Raw genomic sequence first — 27,626 nt, 5'->3', positions numbered from 1 at the left:
GTATTTTTTTTCCCAAGAAACTGATGATATATTTTCATAAGCAGCCATTAGACATACATGCCATTCCACATTGTCATCTTCTTTCCCAAGAGTTAGCAGCTTGGTGAGTGGATTTCCAGTGGGTCCAGTGTTACTCTCGGGAGACTGGTGTCCATGCTGTACCAGAAGTGCACTGCTTGGCGTTGGAGGGTGTGACCGTTTAAGAGTCTGGTGGACGATCTGGTGGTCAAGGGTCATGAAAGGTTTTACTTGCTGTCTCTGAACTTTCTGTAGCTGAGTCCTAGCAGAACTTTCCAGGTGTGCTGGGACCTACCAAATAAAAACCAAACAAATGCAATGTGTAGCATCATCTGGTAAATGAGTTCCACTTTCAACAATTGGATTATGACAATAAACACTATAATATCTAGTTTGTTTCTAATTTATTGTCTATGCTTCTGTCATAATTTACATAAGATATTAATGGACTATAGTTTTTGAGAAGTCATTTAAACTTTACTAAAATATTTTAAATGCTAACCAAGTGTTTAAGAATAGCTCTTAAAATAATATGCAACTGAAACCAACTTGCAATAAATATAAAAGCAGCAAAACTTTTTGAGGGTCTGAAAAAGAATGACTAAAATAATAAAAGGAAAACACAGCTGATCTACTATTATTAGTGATTTTTATATAACATATATCTCTTGTATTCCTTTATATTACATATAAATATTCCATTGGCTATAATCTCTATTTTTAATTAAAGATTTTAAAAAATTATCCATGAGGGAGCAGAGACTAGAAATATATAAATATTGTCTGATACTTTATGGGTGGTGAAAATCTAGGTGATTTTTTTCAGTTTTCTGTATTTTCCAGTGTTTCTATACTGAGTTTATTTTAATTTTTTAAAAATATTAATTTTAAACTCTTCCATATTCTCACTTTATAATAACAATACTTTGGTAGAATCATTATGAATTGACAGAAAGAAGCATTCAGAGAAAAATCTAAGCAGTGTCATGTGCCAACTAAGCAACTATCCAGTATATTGAAATCCCTTTTTCAAAACATAGACATAAAATTCTGGGCATCTTCAGTGTAGCTATCATAGTTAATGATATACCATTATTTGTATAAGGACAATTTTAAGTATTTCAAGCTTTCCCTTTAAAAACCTCTGAAAATAGTATTGCCTGCCAGTTCCCTTTATATTTACTATGCTGAGATGTGACTTCTAATACATTTTCCTCAAGTGGCCTATATATAAACCTATTTAATATTTCCCTCGTGTTAAACAATAGTAAAGATTGCTGTACAGTGCTTATTTTTCCTTTTATTTCAGCTACACAAACTACTCCTTAAATCCCTTAACATGCATTAGCTCAGATAAATAGCCTTTACAAAGTATTTTGCATTTAAATTAGCTGGTTTGGGGTACAATATTGTAGTAGTTACTTTAGTTTAATTCTGTTATGCTGACATTTTTAGCATTATTTTAATTGTACTACCATAAAATAATTTTTCAGTCATATAAAAAAGATTAAGATTGGTAATAAAGATTACACATATTACTAATTATATTGCTGTGAGCTTTAAAGTTGTAAAACAACATTTCATTAAAATGCCTGTGGTAATTTTTGGGGAGTAGCTATTTAGATTATCCTACAGTTTTAAATTAATCCTTAATCCATATACATTTACAAAATATACACTATAAACAGCATTTTCAGATTCACAAATCTGAATGACTTTCACACAATGTAACTGAATGCTAAAGAACATTGTATATTATTTTAAGAAAAGTATGTTGAATCAGAATTTACAACATTCATTAACTAATTCATTTTTCACTTTTCATCTATGGATGCCAGAAGCATCATTATAGTACTTATTGTGTTTTGTGTTACATCAGGAGTCCAAGGGAAGTCATAAATGTGATCCTAGGGCTCTAGGAATTTACAATATACTTGGGCAATATTAATATCAACTACAGCAAAAATGATGATGATGATAAAAATAATAATATGCAGCAAGTATCAGGCACTGTGCCAAGCATTTTACACACATTGTTTCATTTAATCCTTGTTACAACCTTAGGAGATAGGTATCAATAGCACCCCCATTGCACCATATAATTGAAGCCACTGAGACTTAGAGAGGTTAAATGGTGTGGCTGTTATCACTCTGCTAGTAAGAGATGGAACTGGAATGCAGGGCCTGGCTTCCTAAACACTACATGATATTGGCTCCTGATTGAAATGACTGGAATACAAAGCAAAAGCTCAGTAATGTATACAATGAATTTAGAATGCCACAAGAAGCAGTGGTTTTAAAAAACTAATTGAAAGAGAAAATGGTTATAAATCAGGTGTTGGAAGGAGATGGTCCTGGGATAGGGGACAGAAAGAAGGAAAACTCAAATGTAAAAGATCAAAATGAAAGAAGAAAAGAAGTTGGGAGACAGTCACAAATATTAGTCATGAAAAGGAATTCACATGAATACTTTTCCTTTCTCAAAGCAAAACTACCATCTCATTAGATCACTCTATACAGAGACACAATAAAAAATATGAAATTCTAATTCTGCCTAAATTATTGGTTATTTATAGGGAATTACAAGGGTTTAGCAGGCAAAAGTGAAGACTCTCTTGGATCCTACATCTATATACAACATCTGTATACAACATCTATAAACTAAGCATGAGAATCTGAAAGATCAGTGGAGCCAGGGAAGATTAAATGGAATGCAATGAAATTACTCCCCAGTAAACCTCCGTCTTTTCCAAGCATGGACTGATATCAGAACAATGAGACAACTAACTGTAAAACATCAGTTAAACCATGTGCAGTCAATTTTAAAATACTTTTAAGTTGCCTGGGATCTGAAGACACAACTATAAAACTATCTATTGGATTGGTTTCACTGAAGGTCTTGGTAGTTGGTGAGATGAAGTAAATGAAACTATATGTTGCCATTGTTCATTTATTCATTTATTTAAGAAATATTTTTGAGTGTCAAGTGTGTGTGCACTGAGTCGTGCATTGAAGGTAAAAGGGGGATAACCACAGTATCTGCCTTCAAAGAGCTTGTAGTCTAGTCAGGGAAGAAAAATAAGAGATCTCCAAGGGCAAGGGCTGCATTTATCTTGCTGGCTGCTGGACTGCCATACTTCCTATACATAACCCAGAGAGGGGCACACAGCAGGCACTTAAAAATATGTGTTCACATGTGTTCAATGAGTGATTTTATGAATGAATCATTAAAGTACAGTGTGTGAATAACTATGGGTGACTGCAGAGAGCTTTGGGAACCCAATAGAGGAAGCAGGTAAACCATAATCAGAATACCAAGGTCTTCACCTAGAAGGCTAGAGCAGCTGTAGATTGTGATTTTGTTCTTTGGACTATCAAAGAGATTAAGACCACCCAGATGTAGGGAAGTTTTGCTATTGAGAGTAATAAGTAAAACATCATCTCCTAACTGTGAATTATGTCTCAGCATTATCTCTCTGGCATGCTGTTATTGCAAACTAAAAATAATGATGGTCAGCTTAAGTCCAAGGTTTTGTCTATGTGCAGAGATCTGTTTTATTTCAAATTAAAAGAATTTATTTACTTATATTCTCCCTCTTTTCCAAAACATTATAAATAAATATGAGGCATAAATGTGGTGAGAGGTATTTATACCAGAAAATGTAGGCTGAAGATTAATATTGCAATTGAGTACAAAATTTACCCATGAGCATCCTGACAGCCAAGGAAAAAGGAAAATTTTAAAAACATATTAGGTGGAGCCTTGTGAAATTGTAGATATTTGAAAATTTTTGATCTACGAATTGTCCCTTCTGTATAGTTCAACCTAATATATATTTCTTAATAAGTAATTAAATCATGCCAGCTCTGAGGAAAGACAAATATTTTTCAGAATAATATCTGAGAATTTATAAACTAGATATTTTCATGGAAGACTTGAATGATATCTTGAACAAAATTCCAACTTGCAAAATAGGCAGTGAAGTTCTTTATATGCCCATATTTAAAAATAAATATTTATTGTCTTCAATTGAGTTAGCTGGGAAACATAATCTGAAACTTGCCTGTAGGATGTTTATTGGGGGGTGCTCTCAGAATCGGCGCTGCAGTAAGGTGAGGGAAACAGGATCAGGTGGAGGCAAGAGTGGTTCAGTCATGAAGGGGATAATGTTGGCCACGCACCGTAACATCCACTACATTTATTCTTGATCAAAGGCCCAAAGCATAATATGAATCAGCTCAAGTGAAAGCCCAAACATATAACTTTATAGTGATCTGACTTGACCCTTAGATACCTTAGACAGCACTTAGAGCACGCAGAGCAATGTTTTCCAAATCAATTTATATTTCAGACTCCATATTTAAATACACTAACCTAGAGGATCACCTGGTTAGACCATTAACCCAATATCAATTATCTCAACCTAGGCTTTCAATAGAAATTAGGTTGTTTTTTTTCAAAAAATTCCATTATTTGGAGTTACAAAAATGAAACTTAGCTTAAAACATCCAATTTTTTTTTAAATATGTTTCAAATGTAGTTAAGTTCTCATATTCTAATAAAGGGATGTGAGTATTTTTAAAAATTAGAAATGCATGTATTGATGAGCTTTAAAAAATGCTTAGATTCATCAATAAGAGAACCAGAGCAATGTGCTTAATGGGTCAATTGAAGTATTTTTTTTTAAATTAGAAATACATAAATTCCTGCAAGTACAACAAGCTAATGGGAAGAAATTGGTCAGGGAGAAAAAAGCATTCTGGTTGTAGAAAATATAATCACTGGGGAATCACAATCACAAATACAAAATGTATGTATCTAATTCAAAAAGAGTCATGTACCACAATGTTCATTGCAGCTCTATTTACAATAGCCAGGACATGGAAGCAACCTAAGTGTCCATCGACAGATGAATGGATAAAGAAGATGTGGCACATATATACAATGGAATATTACTCAGCCATAAAAAGAAAAAAAATTTGAGTTATTTGTAGTGAGGTGGATGGACCTAGAAACTCATACAGAGTGAAGTAACGAGGAACGAGGAAAACAAATACCGTATGCTAACACCTATATATGGAATCTAAAAAAAAAAAAGTTCTGAAGAACCTGGGGTCAGGACAGGAGTAAAGACGCAGACATAGAGAATGGACTTGAGGACATGGGGAGGGGGAAGGGTAAGCTAGGACGAAGTGATAGAGTAGCATTGACATATATACACTACCAAATGTAAAATAGATAGCTAGTGGGAAGCAGCTGCACGGCACAGGGAGATCACCTCTGTGCTTTGTGTCTACCTAGAGGGGTGGGATAGGTAGGGTGGGAGGGAGACGCAAGAGAGAGGAGTTACGGGGATATATGTATAACTGATTCACTTTGTTATATAGCAGAAACAAACACACCATTGTAAAGCAATTATACTCCAATAAAGATGTTAAAAAAATTTATGTATCTGTAGGGTTTTTTTTCCTACTCCTATTTTTAGACTAGAATAGATGCAGGAATCCTGACTGTTGAGAGCATTGATGGAAATTCATGAGCCAGCAGCCCAATGCCATAGAAAAAGGTCAGATCTCATTCTCTGACACAACAGAAGATGATTTAGGGTATCTGATACCTGAAGGGTTTTTTTGTTTGTCTTGTTTTTTAATTCCAGAGTTTAGATCCAGTCTTGGGAGGTTTCAACTCTGTAAATCAGCAAATATTTAATTAGAAATTAAGGCTAACAAAATGTTATGTGGCCCTATATGCATTTGTATTTAAAATCTCCTGGTAGGTAGAAGAGCTATGGAGTAATGCGGGCCAGGCAAGCAGTGCTGGCTAGAAGGAGGCATTCTTACTTTCACACAGTGGTTTTCAAATTATGCTCCTAAATACATGAATTAATTCTCCCAATTTACGTTTCATTGTTCCACACTGTAGTCTTTTGATTTAGTTCTCATATGGGTTTCAGTCCTATCCAGTAGATAAACAACAAGGAGAGTTGTTTTTTGTTTTTTGGGGTTTTTTTTGCGGTACGCGGGCCTCTCACTGTTGTGGCCTCTCCCGTTACAGAGCACAGGCTCCGGACGCGCAGGCTCAGCGGCCATGGCTCACGGGCCCAGCCGCTCCGCGGCATGTGGGATCTTCCCTGCCCGGGGAACGAACCCGTGTCCCCTGCATCGGCAGGCGCACAAGCAGAGTATTTTGAATGAGGAAATTTTAGAAACAATTGGGTGGGTAGTTGTACAAAAAAACAAAAACAAAAAACAACTTTGAAGGAGTTCACCAACACTGTGATTCTCTGTCTATAATATTGTCTACTTGTATCATATCTTCTTAAATATTGCTACAAATCATATAAATACTTTTAAACATAATTCATATGTATGCCTATATATGATAGCCTCTTTAAAAAGTTACCTTTTTATAGAGAAACCATAAGATAATCATAAAAGCCCTCAGCTAATTCTTTTAACATTCACTCAGCAAACATTTAATGAGAGTTTGTTCTTTGTTAACGCCAGTCCCAAGGGAAAGTCATTCCTCTCCAGAAAGCAGGTCTATGATCCATGTGTCACCATCCACCTGGAGATCACTTATCTAAACTGAGGGCACAGAACCTGGGAGGAGATGAAACACCCTCTGGGTACTGGCCTTTTGAAATTCAAAACTAAAAAGTCGTGGCAAACATCACACGAGCAATCATCTGAATAACAAGACATTTTATCACCATTAATTTGACTAGCCAAACAAATCAATCAGGCAAATATGGGCACCTACTTAATGAGTGTGTTTAGACTATCTGCAAAAACAGAAACAGAAATATTTTCAGCAAGAAAAATATGTATTCTATACATATTTACTATGTAGTGATAGTAAATAAAAACACATGCACTACCGCTAAACACACACACACACACATACAGGCAGGTGTATACACACAGCCCCATCAAAAAGCAAGACAGACAATCCCATTCACTACAACATGACAACCCTCATTTAATTTTGTTAATTTTGTACTAAGGTTGAAATTAATAAATGAAGTAAAAGCTTGGACTTCACAAGTGAGTAATAGGTAACTATTAATTATGTTCCTAGTAGCAGAGGTATATAAGAAGAAATCTATTTTGGGGGGCTTATGAATCTACTACCTCATAGATACCTACTCATAAAAGCCACATGACGTTTGTTAATATTCTGCAGCAAAGATTAATAACTCGTTTCTTCAAATCTTACTTTCTTCACAGCAGTCTTTGGATATGATATACCCATAAATCTCATCCTGACTAAACCTAAAATTATACAGTCGAGCTTGTCTGATTGAGATATAACTACTGAACAAAGTAGGGCCGGGTTCATCAAAAGTTTTACTTAGGTTTCTGAATAACTGTCAGCATATTTCAGCTGAGCATTATATAATCCAAAGCTATTTAATGGATAATAATATAAAGTGTGATTGGAACATATTCCTTCAGTCCCTATCACTTGAATTTGGATAATTCCAATGGTGTGTCTTTAGAAGAGGTCCACACTTAAGAGACTTTAAAGAGGCATGAATATTATTAAGCATAGTTTTCCTAATTCAATAGTGTTCTAGCAGTAAAAATGCTTGCACTCTATGAGCGCTTATATTATTACTGTAAAGACTAAGCTTCCCTTACAACTCCATCTATCTCCATTTATAATTGCATTGATTTGCTTTGTTTATGTTAGTATCTCAGGAAAATTACCATTTTATATCTTTAAAAGAATTAGAACTAATGCCAGAAATAACTGTGGTTTATTTAGTCTGATCTGTTTTATAAGTGTATGTGTATATAGAAATTTAGAGCCATAAATATCAACTAAGAATCACAGCAGACACTGACCACTTCCCACTGGCTTCAAAATTACACAGCAGCCATGTACACACTAAAGTCAACTGGCAATATCATCAATAATGAAAATAAGTTAATATGAAAAATGCAGATAACTTAAGCCATAATACTTTAAAATATATTTGACAATGCATTCTCAGGCTTAGTATTCATTAATTCTATAAATATTTTTGAGTGCCACTACACATCAGGTTTTATGCAACTGTGATAAGCTCTGGGGATATAATTATGAACAAAATAGACATAACCCAGTCTTCAAAGAGTTCACAGTCTACTAGGAGAAATAGATAATTAAAATATAATTATAACACAATGTGATAAACCCTGTGAAAGTAAAAGGTGTCACAAAATCAAGCAGGAAGACCTAGATAAAATGGGAAAGAGTCATTCAAATGACAGTTTCTGCTATTAATTTCACTGATTCATTCACTTAATAGATATGTGTGTGCCTATATATACATACTGGCTACTATATATAGTAGTAGCCAGTTGTGTGGGTAACAATGATGAATAAAGTGAAACATGGTCCCTCTCCCCATGCAGCTTATGGACAGGTGGAAGAGACAGATTTTAATCTAATAATCACACAAATGACTGGAAATTTTCAAGTGTAACAAGTGATAGGCAGGAGAGATACGCATGACTATGAGCCTGTAGAAAAAGATGATCTAGACAGAAGTTAAGGACAACTTTCCTAGAGAAGGGATGATAGGGCTGGATCTGGAGGATGAGTAGGAAATAAAGAGAGGAAGAGTAGAAAAAAACATTTAGAGAGATAAAGCAGCATATGTGAAGACCCTGGTGGGAAGAAACAAGATGAAAAGAATGCACTGAAAGGAGATGATAGGACTAGAGCAGAGTGTGGTATGAGGCTGGAGAGGCCAGTAGGGCCAATTCATGCCATCTTTTCGGTATAGAAACATGTCTTATTTTCTTTATCATAAGAAAAGGGGCAGTAGCAGTTCAGTGGGATGAATTTTAGAGAGGTAAAATGAGAGAGTCTAGGAAAGAAAAAAGGGCTGCTTGAACTAGGGTCATGTGATAAGGGTTGCATAGTCACATGGAAACAAGTAGATGATTCAAGAGATGTTTAGAAATGGATTAAGAAATGACACCTGAGGTTTCTGGCTTAAGTGACTAAATAGATAGTGATGGCTTTCACAGAGAAGACTAGGTTTTTTGAGGGGGACATAGAATTATAAGGTCAGTTTTGAACACGTTGAGTTTGTGATGTTTTGAAAGTGTCCAAGAAGGTATGTGAAGTAGGCAGCTGCATTTATGGGTATGGAATTCAGAGGTAAGGTACGGACTCTGGATAAAATTTACATAACATCTACACTGAGGTGATAACTGAGATGATCGTTGGAGGATGTACAGAATAGAAGATGAGAGGACCTAGTGCCAAAGATGGTTAACTCCCATGTTCTAACTACACGTAGGGAAATCTATTCCGATTCTAAACTTTATTTTTCCCTTTGGTTCCATTGATTTTTTTCTCACATTTTGCAAAATGCTTATTTGAAGTTTGTGTGTGTTACATTGTCAGGTAAATCCTCCTTAATAAAGTTAGTTTGCCCTATTTCTAAAATTATGCATTCAACCTTTTGATGTAGATACAGCCCTATTTTCCTAGTCCGATTGCATTACAATTCTATCAGTCCTCTACCTCTTAACTGCAATTCCAAAATCCAAAAAGCTCTGAAAGTAGGAGTTTTCTTTTTTTTTTTTTTATGTTTGACACAAACCCAATTGGTGGCAAAATCAAACCTGAAATGAAGTAAGGTTAGTTAAAGTCTTTCTTTAACCTACTTACAGTAGATATTCACATGTACTGTTGCAGGTATATTAATGTGTTTGATTATGGGACGCTGTCTTGGACTCTGCAGGGTATCAAGGAATATGTACCATATTACCTTTCAAAATTTAAAGTATTGATAATTTTGAAACACATCTAGCCCTAGGTTTTTAAATAATAGATTTTGTACCTTTTCTTGTTTATTGGGTGAACAGCCTATAGAAAGGACTATGCTATATACTTTGCATATATTATCTTATTTAATCTTACAATATCATAAATAAATACTCAATTGGGCCTCCACAATTATTTTCTAAAACTTCAGTACAATATTTAACTGCATTTAGTTTTCAGAAATTATAGTGTATCAAAAATTAAATTAAAATTGAGTGTATTCTCTCTTGGAGAAATAACGAGATGAGGAAATGTCCTTTCCAATTCAACAAACCAGTTGAATGAATGAATGATGTATTCTTCCTTTAATAAGAAAGAATTGTCCAGTTGTAACATTATATTTTGATATTATTAGACATATTTATGTTTAGTGCTTTGGCTGTATTTAAGTTAATACTACAGTTTATATTCTCTTTAGAAGCTTCTCATACAATTAAATTGTTTCCTGTAAATGTGGAAATATACAAGTTAATTATTTAAGCTAGATTCAGTAAAAAGTCTTAACTTCTTTAAAAAAATATTTAACTAATGGCATTAAGACTTAAACATTAATATTTATTAATAAGACTTTTATAAAACAAAAGACTTTTATAAAACAAAAGACTTTTATAAAACAAAAGACATTTTGCTTCAGAAATCAACAATTGTGTTTAAATGATGATTTATACTTCACAGTTACTTTCAACTTAAAACAAAGCTCTCATGTAATGCTTAAATGTACTATTTTTCATCTTCCATATAGTGACTTTTTGATATCATTTTCATTATGAAGTTGTGAATGTTCTTTCAAGGATGCAGAGAATAAAGGAGAAACAACACTGACTTCTTCAAAAGGTCATATTTCAAATATCTTGGAAAGTCATGGAATGGAATGTTTACACGTTCTAAAATAGATCCAAAGCCATAAATAGGAATATCTGGGACAAACTTCCATATAATACTTGTCATCTCTTGTATCATTATGCTGCAAATACATTACATTTTTAATTTTTAGTATATCTTAATGGTAAGATTTGGGATAACATCAATATATTGCCGACTTATGCAGACCTTATAAAAGAAATTCATAGGCCGCTTAATGCAGGTAAATTTATAACAAATTTATGTATTTTGTAAGAATAAAAGGATCATAAAAAAAAGAAAATCTAAACAATTCAAATTGGTTTATATTATCTTAGACTTGAAAACTTTTTATATCCCTTATCTACTTTATGAGTTGATATATGGTCATCAATTAATGAAGTCATTTTTATCATAATAAAATGTCATCATTAGAACTGCAGTATTATAGTGTAACCATTTTCTAAAAAATATGATTGGGGCATTTTAGGTAGTTAAATATTAAAATAATCTAATTGAAAATGAGACTTTAAAATTATTCATTTTGATTGGCAAACGGCAGAAAATGGCTTTGTTTCATAAGTACATTTTATCACTCAATTTTCGTAGATATTACTAGTTTTTCTGGAGAAAAAAAAAAAGTAAAATTTATCTTGTCTTTGTTTTACCTAACTAGTACATATAATTACTTTTGGTTCTCTATGTTTTAAAGGCACCTGTTACTACATTTACATAAATCAAACTCCTCAAGTAATTGTGCCCTCATGTACGAAAGGCCTTCAGTTACAAAGTTGCAGTTTTACTTTCCACTTATCCCTGAAGAATAATGTTCCTTTAGAATCAAAAAAATATACTTCCGTTTTAATTTTTTTATGGTTATGGAAAGTATATAGCCATGAAACATCAATTTGTTGAGAAGATTGATCACAGGACCTCAGGGACTAGTTCAAAGCCCCAGAATGCAAGATAATAGTAGCCACCGTCACAAGTTGAATCAAACACTCCAACGATTTAAGTAAAGACTTTTATCCTCATTTTATAGACGAAGAAACTGAAGCTCAAACAGGTTATCAGACTCGCTTACAATCACACAGGCAGAAAAGTGAATTTGACTTCTTGTCTTTTGAGTACAAGGAGGGTATTCTTTCAATTGCAAGTTATTTATTATCAGCGCACAAGAATAGTAAAACTCCAGGCCCTGCAATTAGAAAAAAATATGTCCCATATCTGTATACAAATATGAATCAATTGACTCTACTCTGTAGCGGAAAAACCTTTGGGGTTGCTTCCCCATTATTAGTTGAGTTTGGCTGGATTCACTTTTGATTTTGTATTATTTTGTGTTTCACTTCATCTATATTGTAACCACCTTATGGTGCAAGACCTGGGTTTTCCATACAAGTGAGGTAATGCTATAATTGAAAGCTACCATCAGAAAATATGAACTCTAGATAAGTGTTTCCTTTATTTAAGATGCTTTCTCCACTTTAGTCTCTAGATCTATGTATTAAATATACACTATTCTGAAGAGTATTAGCCTCCTTACCCAGGAGAAATTTTATTTCCCTTATATCATTTTACTGCTACCTTTCCCAAAAACCTTTCACTCCTTTTCACAAGGGTGGATGGGAAGGCAGCAGGTGGAAAGAGCAGAAAATAATATTAATTTCAGCTTGGCTTATTCTAAATAAATATCACGACTATTCTATTCAGTATCTTTAAACTTCCTGCTCTCGGGGATAAATTTAAGAAATGAATAACTGCGTATAAAAAGTTGGTAAGAGTTGAAATAATAAAGAAGTTTTTTGTAAGAGCTTTCTTTTGTGTCAATTACTTTTGAGAAATAAAGAAAAATCAAAGTGCTGGTTAATATTATAGCTTTGGAATATATGGAAAATATTCTTACTGAAACTTCATATATGAGGATACAGGATTCTATTTTCCACACTAAGTTGAGCAGACAAACTAAGTAAAACAAAACTTTTTCATTGAAAACAAAAATATATTTGAACATATTTGTTTTAGCCTTTTTAAACTTTTCCCATTTATTTTCAATTATTCTGTGGTAGGTGAAATAATGCCTCCTTCACCAAAGATGTCCACATCTTAATCCCCAGAACCTGTGGATATCTGACCTTACACTATAAAAGGAACTTTGTAGCTGTGATTAAATTAAGGATCTTGAGATGGGGAAATTATCCTGGATTATCTGGATAGGTCCAATGTAATCTCAAGGGAGGGTCCTTATAAAAGAGAGACAGGAGTGTCAGAATTAGACAAAGGAGAGAGATATGACTATGGAAGCAGATGACACAGTGATGAGAATTAAGCCAAAGAATGTGGGCAGCCTCTAGAAGCTAGAAAAGGCAAGGAAACAGATTTTCCCTTAGAAGTTCCAGAAACAAACTAAACCCTGGTGACACTTTGATTTTAGCCCTGTTTAAATGATTTCAGATGCCTATCCTCTAGAATTGTAAGATAATAAATGTGTATTGTTTTAAATCACTAAGTTTGTGGTAATTTTGTTACAGCAGCCATAGGAAACTAACAGGTACTCCTTTTAAATTCTGAGTTTCTCATTCTTGTAGCATTAAGAATCTTGATGATGGCTTCTAGGAAACACCCTGCCTGGAAATTCTGGTGCTATGGGATTTCCTCATCATAGCTGAAGTCATTTGAGGAAAATCCTACAGAGTTCAGTTCCCCAAATCTAATGTCTTTAATTAAGCTCTCAATGTTATTAAAATGCTCCAATAGCAGAAGTTATAAAGACAAAATGTTCTTTCTTACCCCCTTCTTCCCTTCCTTTCTTCCCTTCTTTCTTCCTCAGTATGATCTGAATAAAGTGTAGGTGAGGACAAATGAAAATAGAAAACTAGGCAGAAGCCAGCTCATAAAGAGAAATAAATACAACCTTAAGCTTTGTGCTTATAGCCCTAATGTGCCATATAAGACTTTTAGCAGGACAGTAATATGATCAACTATTATTTCAGAAATATCCCTTAGGCAACAATATGGAAACTGAATTATTGAAAGACCAGGGCACAAAGAGAACAATTAGGAGTTTTTAGTAATATTCCAGGAGAGAAGAATAGAGGGCCCAAGCTAAGGCCCTCTATTTGATATTTGATATTAAATATTTGATATCAAAAAGTATTTGATATTAAAAAGATAGGTTAAATATTACCCATAATATAGAGGATAAAAATTTTAAAATATGTACAGGATTTCTGATTCGTTTATATGTGTGATGAAGGGGAAGATTCACATATGATGAAGTGGTGGAGAAGATGGCATTTATCAAAATAAAGAATAAAAGTGGAGGCAAAAGATTAGAAGGAAAGATGATAACTTCAGTATTGGACATAATGAAATCAGAGTGGCTGTGAAACATCCAGCAGGGATGCCTAGTAAACAGCTAGATGTGTGGATTTAGAGAAACAGATATGGTGACCAGCTTAGAACAAATCACTGAATCAGGGTTTTAGTTAAAATCACACAGGACAAAGAACTAGAATTAAAAAGACAAAATCCAGGTAAAGAACTCTGAGGAATATCAACATGTAATGGGCAGAAAAGACTAAAGAAATCTCAAGGAAGTATAATGAAAATTAGGACAGAATGATATAACAAAGCCAAAGTAGGATAGAATTTCAAGGAAAAGGTGGTTAACAGAGTCAAATAGCACAGGGATGAGGAAATAGAAAGAGCAGGAGATATTGCTGGCAGATTGGGAAATAACTGGGTCACTGGTGACCCTCAGGAGAATGATCTCAGGGACATAGTGAGAATAGAAGTCAGCCTGCAGGGACAGGAGGGACATGGCAAATTGTAAATGAGGAGACCTCGGGGCTCAGCACTAGGCACTTCTCTCTCTCCACACTCTCCCCAAAGAGGGTCTCATCTGTTCCCCTGGCTTTAAATACCACCAATATGCTAATGATACCCAAATTTGCAATTCTCTTCCAGAACTCTCTATGAAATGGAAACTGGAATGCAGTAACTTGAAAAGTGAATTGGAGATGACACAGGACTCAGCACCAGACACCTCTTTTTCATGTATGTGGATGATATCACCTATTCCCTCAGTTACAAATACCAGTTACACACTAACAAAACATAAATCCCAAAGTTTCTCTCTGGGAGGCCGAGGTTTATGTATATTAGATAAATAGATATCTCACAAATATCGCAAAATTTAAAATTTGCATGTCCAACCACTTGTGATAATCCTCCCCAAAGCCTGTTTCTCTTCATTCTTCTCCAAATCAGTTAATGGCATAATTATTCATCCAATTTCTCAACTCAGAAACTGAGCAGTCTTCCTTTTGTCCTTCATTTTCCTTTCCCCTCATATATAATCCACCCCATCCATTCTAACTCACAAATGGACCTCAAATATAGTCATCTCTATCTCTAACTACCAGAGCTCTAGTACAAGCCACTATCATCCCTTACTGTGAATCTCTCATTACTCATCTCCCAGCCCCCTCCTTTGCTCTCTTCAACCATTCTTCATACACCCTTCAGAATGGACTTTTTAAATCATAAAATGGATTAACCTCTCTCCTGATTAAAAATCTTTCAGCTGCTTCCCATTTCATCTAGAATAAAGTTCAGTTTCCTTATCGTGGCCTATGGATAGGTTGTCCCCCACCTACCTATTCAACTTCATTTTTCATTTGATCCCTTATGATTATGATCCCTTATTTGACCCATTTTTTTGATAAGCTAATTAAGGCTCATGTTAAGCATGTTAACAAAGCAGCACGCAGAGTTAAAATCAATCGAAGTCTGCTCATCTCTATGCTGGTGTTCTCCAGAAAGTGAAAAAGTGTGTTAATAATCATAATGATAATAATGACATACATTGCTGGTAAGTATAGAAAGTTTGCTTTGTGTCAGGCACAGAGCACGGAGTGCTACCCACCATGTCTCATACAATCCTCGCAGAAAGCTGTGAGGTGAGTAGCCTTTCTCCGCACTTTCACGGGAAAGTGGAGATAAAGGATAGGTTGAGGAGCTGTGAAGCAAAGCCTGAGTTCAAAGCCTCACTGGTCTCACTACCGAGTCTTTGTTCCTCATCAGAATTGATTATTAAAATGAAGCTGTTTTCCTTTCAAATTAACAAATATTTTTAAATGATAATACCTAGGGCTGAGGAGGGAACAATGCAATAGGCATCTGTGTGAGTTGCTGCCGGGGAAGTAAATTCGTACATTTGCATAGCTTAAGGAAATAATCCTAGGTGTGTAAAAGGTTTGAAGCATCAAGATGATCATTGAAACATTATTAACAATGATTCTATAATGTAGAGAACATATACAATTTAAATATATACCCCAGTGGACTCTCTATAGCATTCTTCAAACAGTGAGATTTAATTTATTTCTCTCTTTTACTCAGGTCAAAGAGCTTTACTGCTAAAGCCTCTTAATCGTAAAATGACTAGAAAGCATAAACTTTGAAAGCAAAGTTAAAGTAAGTTTCCTTTCTCTCTATTAATCACAAAATTTTAAAAATAGAATTATATATCAAGTGACTCTAACACAAGAGAAAATATGACTATTAAGCAAGCTATTTTAAGAAAAGTATCATTATTTTAGTCATTACTAACACTCTGGCTTTAAGTTCTATCTAGCCTTACCACTGAACTTTAATAGAAGTACATGAGATAGCATCTAAGTCCTGAACATTTACAAAACATTTCCATGGGAAAAGTTAGAATTTTAGGAGTGTTGAAGAGCAGCACATGAATGTCTTTCAAACAGTAACAGGATATTTCAAAATCTCAACATAAATGTATTAGGATGTTCAACCAGCATAAACCAGACCTTATAAAAATGTGCTTACAGCAGACAATAACCTCATTATGTTCTCCCCATAAAATCAACACTATAATGTGAGAATAAATCGTTCTTTCCATCCTTATAGTGTTGTTTATGTCTTGCCCAAAGCTGGAGCTCATTTCAAAGTAAATTTCCTAAAGGAACATAAGGATAGATAGATAGGTATATAGATAGATAGATAGATAGATAGATAGATAGATAGATAGATATAAAGGGGCTTGCTTTGAAAAAGCAGCTCAAATAATAATGTCAACCAGATTCTTTTGCCTCTCATCAAAGGTTTTGTTTTGTTTTTCTTTCTCTCATAAATTCTTCTTAGAAGGACTACTCTCAGTGGCAAGGTCAACTTTGCCTTACCCCAAGTCACTAATGACTGAATTGGTAACCTGATATCTGAGAAGTCATTTGCTGTCATAAGTCTATCACCAACCCTTCAGAAGAGTAAGAGAATATAATGCCTTACATTAGGACTTGGCCAAGTTAAGGTAGAGTTTCAATTTTATTGAACTCTATATGTGCATGGGGTGAAATGTGATTGTTTTGTAGCCTATAAATATATTGCCAGTGCTAGCAAGTGGCAAGACATCTATCTCACTCTAGAAAGTCAAATGCTGCAATGTGTCACTTTCAAACTTCTCTCACTGGTCCTAGGAAAATATGTACAGATTTCGAATAAAGATATTTAAAGTAGATTCTGGTATACACATACTCCAAAGTTAAATTTTCCAGTTAGACTGTCTCCAGTCAATCTGACCACTTCAAGCTGAAGCCGGTCAAATAAGCAGTCACCGTGGGCCAAAAATCTGTCAGAATGGTTTGCTTCACTGGTGATTACTTTTTGACTGACTTGTGCAGTCAAGTTAATCAAAACAGTCAAACCAGCTTTTCCCATGTGTACTTAGCTCTTCCTGTGTTAGTAGCTGTGCCCTGCTTAAGTATTTGAAAGAGTTTTATTAAGTTACATTGTTTAAGAGAAACAAGTCGAAAAAGTTATGAGCAACTAGTTTGACAATTAGGGCTCCCCTCAGAGCTGGACCTCAGCTTCAGCACTGGGGAGAAAAGGCTCATGGGGCCTGGGAGGCAAGGGCAGGGGCAGACAAGGGAAAAGCACCATGGGAGCAGGAAGAAACCATATGCCCAGCTCCTAACATTTCTTGGTTATAGAGGACTGATATGTGTTCTGACAAGGGCTGGTTGTACCTTTTGAAATTAAATAGAAACACTTAGAAAGAATCCAAGGAAGGGTTTGGTGACATAGATATCACTGTTAACAATGGTTTTTGATTCTTGGTGCGAAGAGCCATTTCTGTCAGACAAAAGATAAGCTTTAAGAATCCCCTTAATTTAAAAATGAGGGTGAGGGCTATTTAATTTCTCAGCTTGCACAAATGACAACCTTGAACTGCAGTCTGATGTTTCCAAAGCAGTGTGAGAGGAGCAGTTAGGATTATAGGGTTTGGAATCAGCCCACCTGGCTTCAAAGCTGGGCTCCTCACTGACAAGCTGTATGACTTTGGACCACATGTTTCCCTCCCCATATGTAAACACTCTTACCTGTTCACTGAGCACAATAATACTGCTTAATTTCCAGAACTGTTCTGATTACTAAATGACTTAATGTGAGTAAAGCGCTTTTATTGGGGAAGGTAAGGAGGACTTGCTGTAGTGAGGCATCTGACCAGAAGGTGGTCCACCTCAAGTTCACCATAACTGTGAGAGTATCTTATTCAAAGGAAGGATTTTTATAAAGTACTAGACTTCTTTTATACTAAGGTTTTATGTTTTAAGTCATGCCCCAATTAATAGTTTTACCATTTAATATCTTTATCATTTCTAATAATGATGTTAATAGATATATGGCTGATAAGTATATGTGGACATTGAGCTGGGTGCTTTACCTTTACTTTCTTATTTAATATGAAACCCAATGAGGTATACCAGGTTTACACATGAAGAAATGAGTTTACACATGAGTTTCAATCAAATTACATGACCTGTCTGGGATCAAACAGGTGATTATGACAGAGCTGGTTTTGAAACCTAAGTGCCTTGCTTTAAAACCTATGCTCATTCTAATACACCATGTTTCTAAGAACCTACAATGTAATAAATATCTAACTAATAATAACATATTTCTGGTTCTTCCAGCAAAGAAGAGTAGCTGATATTGCAGGTTTGGGACTTCCTAAAGAGCAACATTTGTCTATTGGGCCTCCAAAGGTATTACAAGTAAATCAGAGGAGCCAGGAAGATTGAACGCTGACCTGGCATATCCAGACCCCATGTTCTTCCCACTCTCTACACTGCCACTTTGGGTTCCAAAAAAGTACAAAATTTCTGGACAACAAAACTCACAGATTCCAAAGGATTTAGAGCTATAAAGGATTTTAAAGACTGGCTAATTAAGAAAATACAGGTAGAATATCTCATTAATTGAAGATGGCTCAAGAATCAATTAATAGCCTGAAAACTAAGTAATTCTTGTGACATCAAAACTATTTCATGCCAATTTCTTGGGTGATTTTTCTGCCATTGATAGAGGTAGTAATCTCAGAGAGTAATGTACAAAAAGTCTAGACTCTGAAGGAGTATGAATGAATGATACCTCTGGGAAGTGCCCAGCCTTCCAGCTAAAACTCAACATAGAGGGTGTAATCCAACATAGAGGTTTAACATCTCAGGAGATTTGCCCTAGGTCAGTTCATCTCTCTGTGATGCCTTATCCTCTAGATGGAAATAAAAGCAGTGAACTCTCTTAAATGTGCCCTATGGTCTGATTAAAGATTGAAAAGGTCTCTAAAAATCCACAGCACTCCCAGGGAAAAATGCTAAATATCATTATCATTATTACACCAAATGCCATAATTTGGTCTCCTCAGATTCCCTTTTTATGTAGATTCCATCAAACTCTGACTTTTGACTTTTTGCCTCTCTGACCAAATCTCCAATGACAAAGCACAGGGAAATGTTGAGGCAATTAGTGGGAAATGGAAGCAATTAATTCCCTTTTTTAGTGGAGACCTGGCCTCTGTGAACCAGTTTAACCAAAAATAATCAATGACCTTTCTCTGACCAAACTGAAGCAAATCTGCTTGATATTTGTCACTGGTTATCCATCTACTGCTTCAACATTAATGAGTCTCTTCACTTTGCCCCTTTCTTTTACGAAATAGAGCCATCTATTCTGGTCCCTTGTTACCTCTGCAACTGCCATTTTTGCAAATTTAATGTAGGCAAAGACCTCGTTATCCATGTATAAGCCTAGGAACCACTTTTAGCAGAGCTGTGATTTCTGATTTCCCCCAACCCGTCTCCCTTGAACTGTTTCCCCTTCTCTGCTATAAAGATGGGATAAAGTAGAACATTTGTTCAAAATGAATAAAGTAGAACAACAAAGATACAGTTTAAGTTTAAAAGTTCCCCAGAAAAGACTACGGAGTTTACTTAGGTCTAAGACCCTTACACACCTAGATCCAGGTCGCTGCTCCATCACTTCCCCACTGGTCACCTTGGAAAAGTTACCTATCCTTCAAAAGCCTCACTTTTCTCAACAATGGCAATAGCGGACTTGCCTCAAGGGCATGTCAGGCTCAAATGAGGTGATAAAGTCTTTAGTACATGATGAGAGCCCAATGGATGTTAACTATTATCAACTGTGGAAGAGAAAAGACTATTTCATGTACAATATCTGATTTTGATACTGGTTAAAACTCCTTCTAAGATTACTGCTATGAAGCAGAAGTAATTAACATTCACTGTCTCTCTTTCATCCCTCAGTAGAGGACTTAATATTTCAGCTTATGCATTTATTTTATAAATTCTTTCCTTCTCCTAACATATTATAGGATATTTTTGCTTGCTATTTTGTCACTGTTGCTGCTTGTTTTGTCTTTAGACAAATACATCTTAAGCAACTGGTTGTGTTACATATTTCACGTGGTGTGTTCAGTGGGGCTGAATCTAAATGAATTCATACTACTTTGTTTCCTATTGAAACAAACAGAAATGAGAATGAACTGGCAATGCAGTTTTAGAAAACATGGAAAAGTAGATGTGACCTATGAAGAAAAGGCAAATTATGCAAAGAGTTGCTTCATTCTCTACTTCATTTTGCTCTGAGGGCTCTGTCCTAAGGCAGAGTCCTCCAAGGCTATTTTCATAGGAGAGAATATATGAGACAGTAGCCCCTGGTTATGTTCTGTGCTCTAGAAATCTGTCAGAAATGTGAGATCAGGGATCCCATAGGGAGAAGCAGAGAAGTCCTCCCTTTGGGTTGTGACCTTTATTTCCAATCTTAGAGCTCCCACGACCAATCTAAATTTGATATCCTAGGAGCAAATTCAGAACTACTCTTCAAGCACAGGAGACTTTAACACAACCAGACCCCTCTTCCTTCACACTCAGGCCCAGCCCCAGCCGTTCATTCACTCTCCACGCTAGGTATTAATTCAATATAAAATATTCAGCTAACACTCGCACATATACACACACAGACTTATTTAAAGTCACATGGCAAGTTAGTAGCAAGCTACAAATGCTTAACTTCTGACTTCCTATTTTACAGTGTGTTCTGTCAGCACTAAACAAAGCAACCACTGAATCACTTGCAGATATTTCCTTGGCCCACTGGTTTGGGAGCTAATCCATGTTCAGTTTAAGCGGTTATTTTTACAGTGGAAAATGACACGGTCCACCACCTTTGATTTTCTTATGAAGTAGGTTCTACAATATTTTTAGTAAAGAACTTGCCTTCTGTTGTTGCCAGAGGTACAACCACTTTGCAAAGTATTATCCAGAGACACATAATTGTCTTTGCTGTCTTAAAGCAGATACAGGAGCACCCTATAAACAAAATCTAAAACTTATGACTCTGGTCTTTCATCCCACCAATCTGTGTTCCAAATGGCCAGAGATATCCTGCTAAAACACAATCAGAACAAGGTACTCTTGTTAAAACTGTACAACCCTTAAAAGCATAGTTCTTATGGTCTGCCCCCACCTTAACTCTCCAGCTCTTCTTTATGTTATTCCCCACAATGATTCCAAGCTATAATCAAAGACCCCTGAATGTGCCATGCTTTTCACATCTCTGCTCTGATGGAAAGAGCAAATCATCCATCATGTGAAAAGTGCCTTACATATGTGTAGGACAATCATAAGCTATAGAAGAGGAAAAGTGATTGATTAAATGGAGAGAAACATTTGAGAGATGCCTCTTAGCCTAAGACTAATTAAAGAGAAGCCTAAAAGTTTACCAAACCTTAGAGCCTGATGGTAAAAATGCTACTGACAAAACTTCTGTTACAGACCTCAATAGTTCAGTAGGTTCAAATCTATTTGAATTCGCACAGGATCAAAGGGAGCAGAGAATGTAAACATCCTAGCTGCTGAGGAATTCCCTGCAGACACTAGCTGACAGCATTACCTGTCTATAGAGAGATTTTCAAGGCAAATAGGTACTGGTCTAGATTTTTGGGGAGTGTGGAAAGATGTCTAATAGAATGAGTTTTCACCAATGGAGAAAAAAAGGGATACAGTGAAATGTCTGACTGAACACATAACCCTGGCTCAAATGCTTTTCTGGATGGAAATCCACACAAGGAAGCTAAATACCTTTCAGAACTTAATTGTTCATGTGCATAGAACTTTTGTATTGGAAACATGTTCACAAAACAAGGAATAAAGAAAGGAACAAAGGGAGGGATAGAAGGATTCTCTGGCCCAGTGGAGGAAGCTAGAAAGTGAATCACAATCTGTTCCAGTACACAGGCTGAGGAGGAGTGTTTCAGGAAAGGCAAGAAATGATTTGGAAACACTCTTCCATGGTAACTCTTGGGAATAAACGTAAGGGGATATGGAAATTCGTATTAAACCTCAATCTCTTTCCTAGACTCATTCCTTTCAATTGCCTTTTTTAGTTCTATTTTTGAATTTCACATGTTCTTTCAAATGTGAAGTGATAAAAAGAAAAACAGCAACCTAATGGGCTTTAAGATCATTAGGCTCAACCTCCTGCTGTATTCTGAGAACAATTACAAAATTAGAACCTAGGGTTTTCTGTCCTTAACCAATCTGTTCTTAAAATTGTCACCTAAGGAAATTCCACAACCTATCTTACTATCTCACTTTTCAATAATACAGATCCCCCCAATTTTCCTAATGTTTAACATAAACTACCTGTAATACATTCCCATATCATTCTTTTTTGCTGATGAGCAATTGGCCAAGACGTCCATGCTCCAATAGCTACAATTTAATGGAATCACAAAATTATCATCAACTAAGTTTTCACAAGCAAAATAATGTCTGACCAATTTTGGTGTATCTCCAAACACCTACACCCTGACCTACAGATTCCTGAACAGGCTGGTAATTCACAACTCTAGAAAATAAGGGATATTTTTGTATGTTAATTTATTGATACTCATTTTTCCATAAGACTACTGTTAAGCTCTCCCCTCATAGGTTATGTTTTTGAAAACACTTGTGATTCTTACTGTTTTCCTCATACATCCTCTGCTCTATGCCTCACTGACTCTTCTTCCTAATCTTAGTAAATATAATCAGTAAAACCTGAGCAAGAACTATATTTTGCACTATACATTTGTTTTGTTTTTTTTTGCCAAATAGTATAAATTTTGCAATCTGCTATTTGTAAACATCACTTCTCTGGATCTGCTATCACTCCATTGCTTAATCCAATATTTTTTACTATAAAGAGTTAATTAAATTTTCCTCCATGAATAATCTGGTATGTCTAGTGAATTTCATTTTATACAATGATTTGTACAAAAATAAAATTGACTTCTATTTATAATTGATTAATAAAGAATTGATGATTATACATCCACTTGTATATTTATTACTTTATCAGTATCCATCATTATTCCTTTGAATCATATTTCACTAGTTTATTTGAAACTATCATGTAAGAATATTTTATTCCTTTCAGTTTCTCCTTTCTAACTATTCAAACCACTGTTTTCAAAATTATTTTCCATTTTCACTGTGTTAATTACCACAATTTCTGAAAATGTCACTAATGCTAGACATTTCCATCAGATTTAAATACCTCATAATTATTTTGGCTATCTAAAACTTATAATAAACACTTGTGTCACAGTCATTAAAATTAAGCTGATTTTTAAGGAACTTTTTTCAGTTTGTTTCATTTTTGACATCAGCTCCAACTTCCAGTTCAATAAAATTACTCATACATTGAACTATTCTACTGCTTTGTAATGAAATAGAAATTTTTTAAAAAGTAATGATAATCAAACCAAAGAAATAGACAACATGAAAATTATCTCTATTCCATTTGTTTTATAGCTAAAAAAAGTTTTCATTCTCAAAATGGAGATTACAAAGTTTGGCCTATTTAAGGTAGCTTCCACCAAAAAAAGTAAAAGATTTAGTATTAATTCAAAAGTTACTTGAAAGTGTAAAGCTACACTCAGATTCATCTAAAATAGAAGTGAAGCAGAATTGTCTGAATAATCTTGATAATGAACTCTATATTCTGTTTCACTTTGCTTTGTTGACACAGTCTCTGAACAGGGAAGAACTGTGAAAGTTATTTTAAATTCTCTTAACTTTAAATGAAGTTTCTAGTAAATAAGTTACTAAAAAGCTACCCAAAATGAATTAAAGATTACCTGAGGTTTATTTTCTTCTCAAAATGTGTATTCCCAATGAAACATTTTAAGATGATACCGAAAGCATGGGATTATAATTCATATAAACAAATATATATAAACTATATTTTTTATGTACATATATATATAAACAAATATATATATAATCTTCCAGTCCCTACTACAACTCTGCTAATTATTACAGTTGAAAACTATTACTAATAAACTAATTGAAAACTATTATAATAAAAAGTTATTGCTTTGGGATTTTGACATCTCCTACACAAATTTTTCAGATTCAAATCTCCATAAAAAACAGAATAACTTTTAATGCTGGAAAAATAATATATGCTAAAATAGTATCTGGTGTTATTTCTGCTATGAATAGTATGCATATTTTCTTACCTTTAATAGCCAATAAAATATATATTGCTAAAAGTAGAAATTAACATTTACTCATAAAATAACATAAAAGATGCAATAAAATGTTAAATCATGTTCCAATTTAGTAAACATCCAGGAATATTAAACTGGAAGAAGAAATTCCTTTGGTTATCATGAAATAAAACAGTGATTTCTATATCTTGATTAAAATAAGACATTAATAGATTGAGTTTTAGATATATTTTACCCAAATTACAGCAAATCATAGCTCAACTACTCTAATATCCTGATATCCAGTGATCATGCAAGATGAAACTATAATTATCAGCAAGCCACACATATCAAAGTAAAATAGGTATTGATTAGACTTGTCTTTCACAGTTTAAAGTACAGAAAATTAACTTGCCAGTTTAGTTACCTACCAGCAATGACTGGATTCTATCAGTGTTATCACCTTTACAAACAGCACCAAATTATAATCCCTCTTCCCATAACATAAGCACCATGCCACAGGAGACAACCAAAGCAAACGTCCTGATCATGAATAATGAATAGTTTGGACTGGTTGGAATCCACTTAGTTGAGGAAAGAGAAAAGAGAAGTGGCTCATTAGGGCATTTCCTGAACCTTGGTTGGAATTTCAGTTAAGGAAGAAGAAATGACACAGCAGTTTCATGTACGGGGACTTCCTTTCTTTATGTGAAATATGCTACCAATTTGAGAAATAGCACTCCAACAAAAGCACTCCACAGTAATGTGACCACAGTAAAAGCTCTAGTTGATCCCATTATTGCCCCATAATCAACATTTCTTCCCAGAATAAACACAAGCAGTAAATGGTTATCAAAATGGACTAAGGTCCCACATTTATTGCGACGTGTCAAGTCTCACACTTAACGTTTCTTCAAAAAGCTGACCTGCACCAATTTTCAGTTTTTAAGAATTGCAGTTTTGTTAAGAGTGTTAACAGATTTTGAGTTTTTGCTTTAGGCCATTAAATTTCCCATATTTCATATAATCACATTTTCCTTACATATGATTTTGCTCTCAAATTCCAGGATAATTTTCATCTTGTCCAGGAATATTTTATTTTCCTATGTAGCTGGAAGATATATATTTCAACTTACAAGATTTCTAATTTTTATTATTATTTTTCATATCCCAGTGTGACGTATTTTTAAGGGACATGAATACTGGTTACTCACTCACTACCTTTATAAATGAAACATCTAAAGAGGTCTCATTTTATATATTAGTTACCTGCATGAAAGTAAAAACCTAAAGATACAACTTTGTTCCCACACTATAATTTGTGCTGTGAAAATTTGCATTTACTTTATAACAGTTACATCATTACATATAACATAATTACTAAAGTTTCATGCAAAGGTTACATTCAAATTCCTCTCTTTGTGTTTTATAAAATCATGCAATTGGGCTTCCCTGGTGGCACAGTGGTTGAGAATCTGCCTGCCAATGCAGGGGACACGGGTTCGAGCCCTGGTCTGGGAAGATCCCATATGCTGCGAAGCAACTAGGCCCGTGAGCCACGATTACTGAGCCTGCGTGTCTGGAGCCTGTGCTCCGCAACAAGAGAGGCCGCGATAGTGAGAGGCCCCGCACACCGCGATGAAGAGTGGCCCCCACTTGCCGCAACTGGAGAAAGCCCTCGCACAGAAATGAAGACCCAACACAGCCATAAATAAATAAATAAATAAATAAATAAATAAATAAATATAAAATCATGCAATTAAATTGACATTGATGTTTGTCAAGGAGTGAGGTTTATGTGAAAATGTCTCAGCACTTTGTATCTCCTCTGAAGAACTGCAAAACTATTAAGTAAAAATTTTAAAAGTTCTCTCATTATCAATAACTAATTTTTGAGTCACCTTACATTTTCTTATGATGTTATCACACATTTAAATCTCCTAAGGTGATGGGAAGGAGTAAGTACTTAATTTAGAGCAAAGGTGATTGATTTAAGCTAATTTTAGAAATAAAGAAAACAAGAGTAATAAGAAACATTGTTAAGAAAGAGAAACATATGGGATTTTAACTCATATTAGAAACTACTTCAGATAGAATTATAATTTAAAACACATTTGTGTGACTCAGAAGGTAAGTTTTGAAGCTCTGTTATTATAAGGGCATACATTTTGGTTTTTGAAAAGTTGGAAATGCACACGTGGACACACACACCTGAAGCAAAAGGCACCAATGTGTTAACAGTGCTTATATCTTAATGGTGGTCTAGAGGAGCACTTAAGATATTTTAAAAGTTTTGTTTACCTATAGCTTCTATATTTTATATAATAAACATGTTTGTAATTTGTATTAAAATATAGTTTTGATTTTAAAAATAGTTTGTACACCAAAACATTTAAGGATAGTATACTACTTTGTGTGATACTGTGATATAATAAGAAATAAATATTTGGTCTTCATCCTTGGTTCCTGGTTCACGGTTCTTAATAGGGGTGAGAAGAGCATCTTTTGTTAATCATGTAAGCCCATTTCAACTAGTACATGAGTTTATGTTGAAGAGGTGACTTCTTTGGCCCCAAAATAGTTTCCGGATGAGGGCTGGTTGTCAGAGGAAACAACTACGTGATTAGAGCGTTGTTTTTCTAAATCGCAGATTTGATAATTTTATTCTCCTTACTTGTAACCATCAGAAGATTCCTACTGCCTAAACTGATTCCCATTACTCTAGAATAACATATAAAAGTCCTCACAACCAAATCTAAGTCTGGATTTCAAGCTTCATCATAAACATCCTTCCTTCCTTCTGCTTAGAATGTCCTGATGCAAGACTCTCCCTTTTTCAAAGTCTAGATTGTGTCTGACCTCCTGTCTGTAGGTTTTTCTTGAAAGATAAGAATTAAATGCTCTTGTGTGTGTGAACAAACGGAACTTTACATATCTTTCTACTATAAGTATTAATGTCAGTATATTTTAATCCCAAATAAATTTGTAAATTCAATATAATATCCATCAAAATTCTAGTTACAGTCTATTGGTGTTTCTATTATTATTTACTAAGAAGAATAAATGAAAAACATAGCCAAA

The 27,626-nt window shown here is 34.7% G+C and overlaps 1 protein-coding gene across 2 annotated transcripts in view; it reads right to left on the bottom strand.

Annotated features, from left to right (window-relative positions):
• The window catches only part of TFEC (transcription factor EC), an 82,759-nt gene extending 56,517 nt beyond the window's left edge, over positions 1–26,242 (bottom strand). The window contains exons 1-2 of one of the 2 annotated variants that reach the window (XM_022582818.2): positions 24,977–26,242; positions 58–309 (exon numbers count right to left, since the gene is read on the bottom strand). In XM_022582818.2, coding sequence (XP_022438526.1) covers positions 58–237 — 180 coding nt within the window. In that variant the 5' untranslated portion in view covers positions 238–309; positions 24,977–26,242. Of the gene's footprint in view, positions 1–57; positions 310–24,976 lie in introns of those variants that run through there. The other variant, XM_089917485.1, reaches the window with a different exon arrangement.
• Between the last annotated feature and the right edge of the window lie 1,384 nt (positions 26,243–27,626).

Source organism: Delphinapterus leucas, chromosome 9 (assembly GCF_059928025.1).
Source record: "Delphinapterus leucas isolate spDelLeu-1000000601 "Yukka" chromosome 9, BTC_Dleu_Yukka2, whole genome shotgun sequence".
Lineage (NCBI taxonomy): Eukaryota > Metazoa > Chordata > Mammalia > Artiodactyla > Monodontidae > Delphinapterus > Delphinapterus leucas.
The sequence above is the reverse complement of the archived record's forward strand: the minus strand, read 5'-3'. Positions and strand labels throughout refer to the sequence as shown.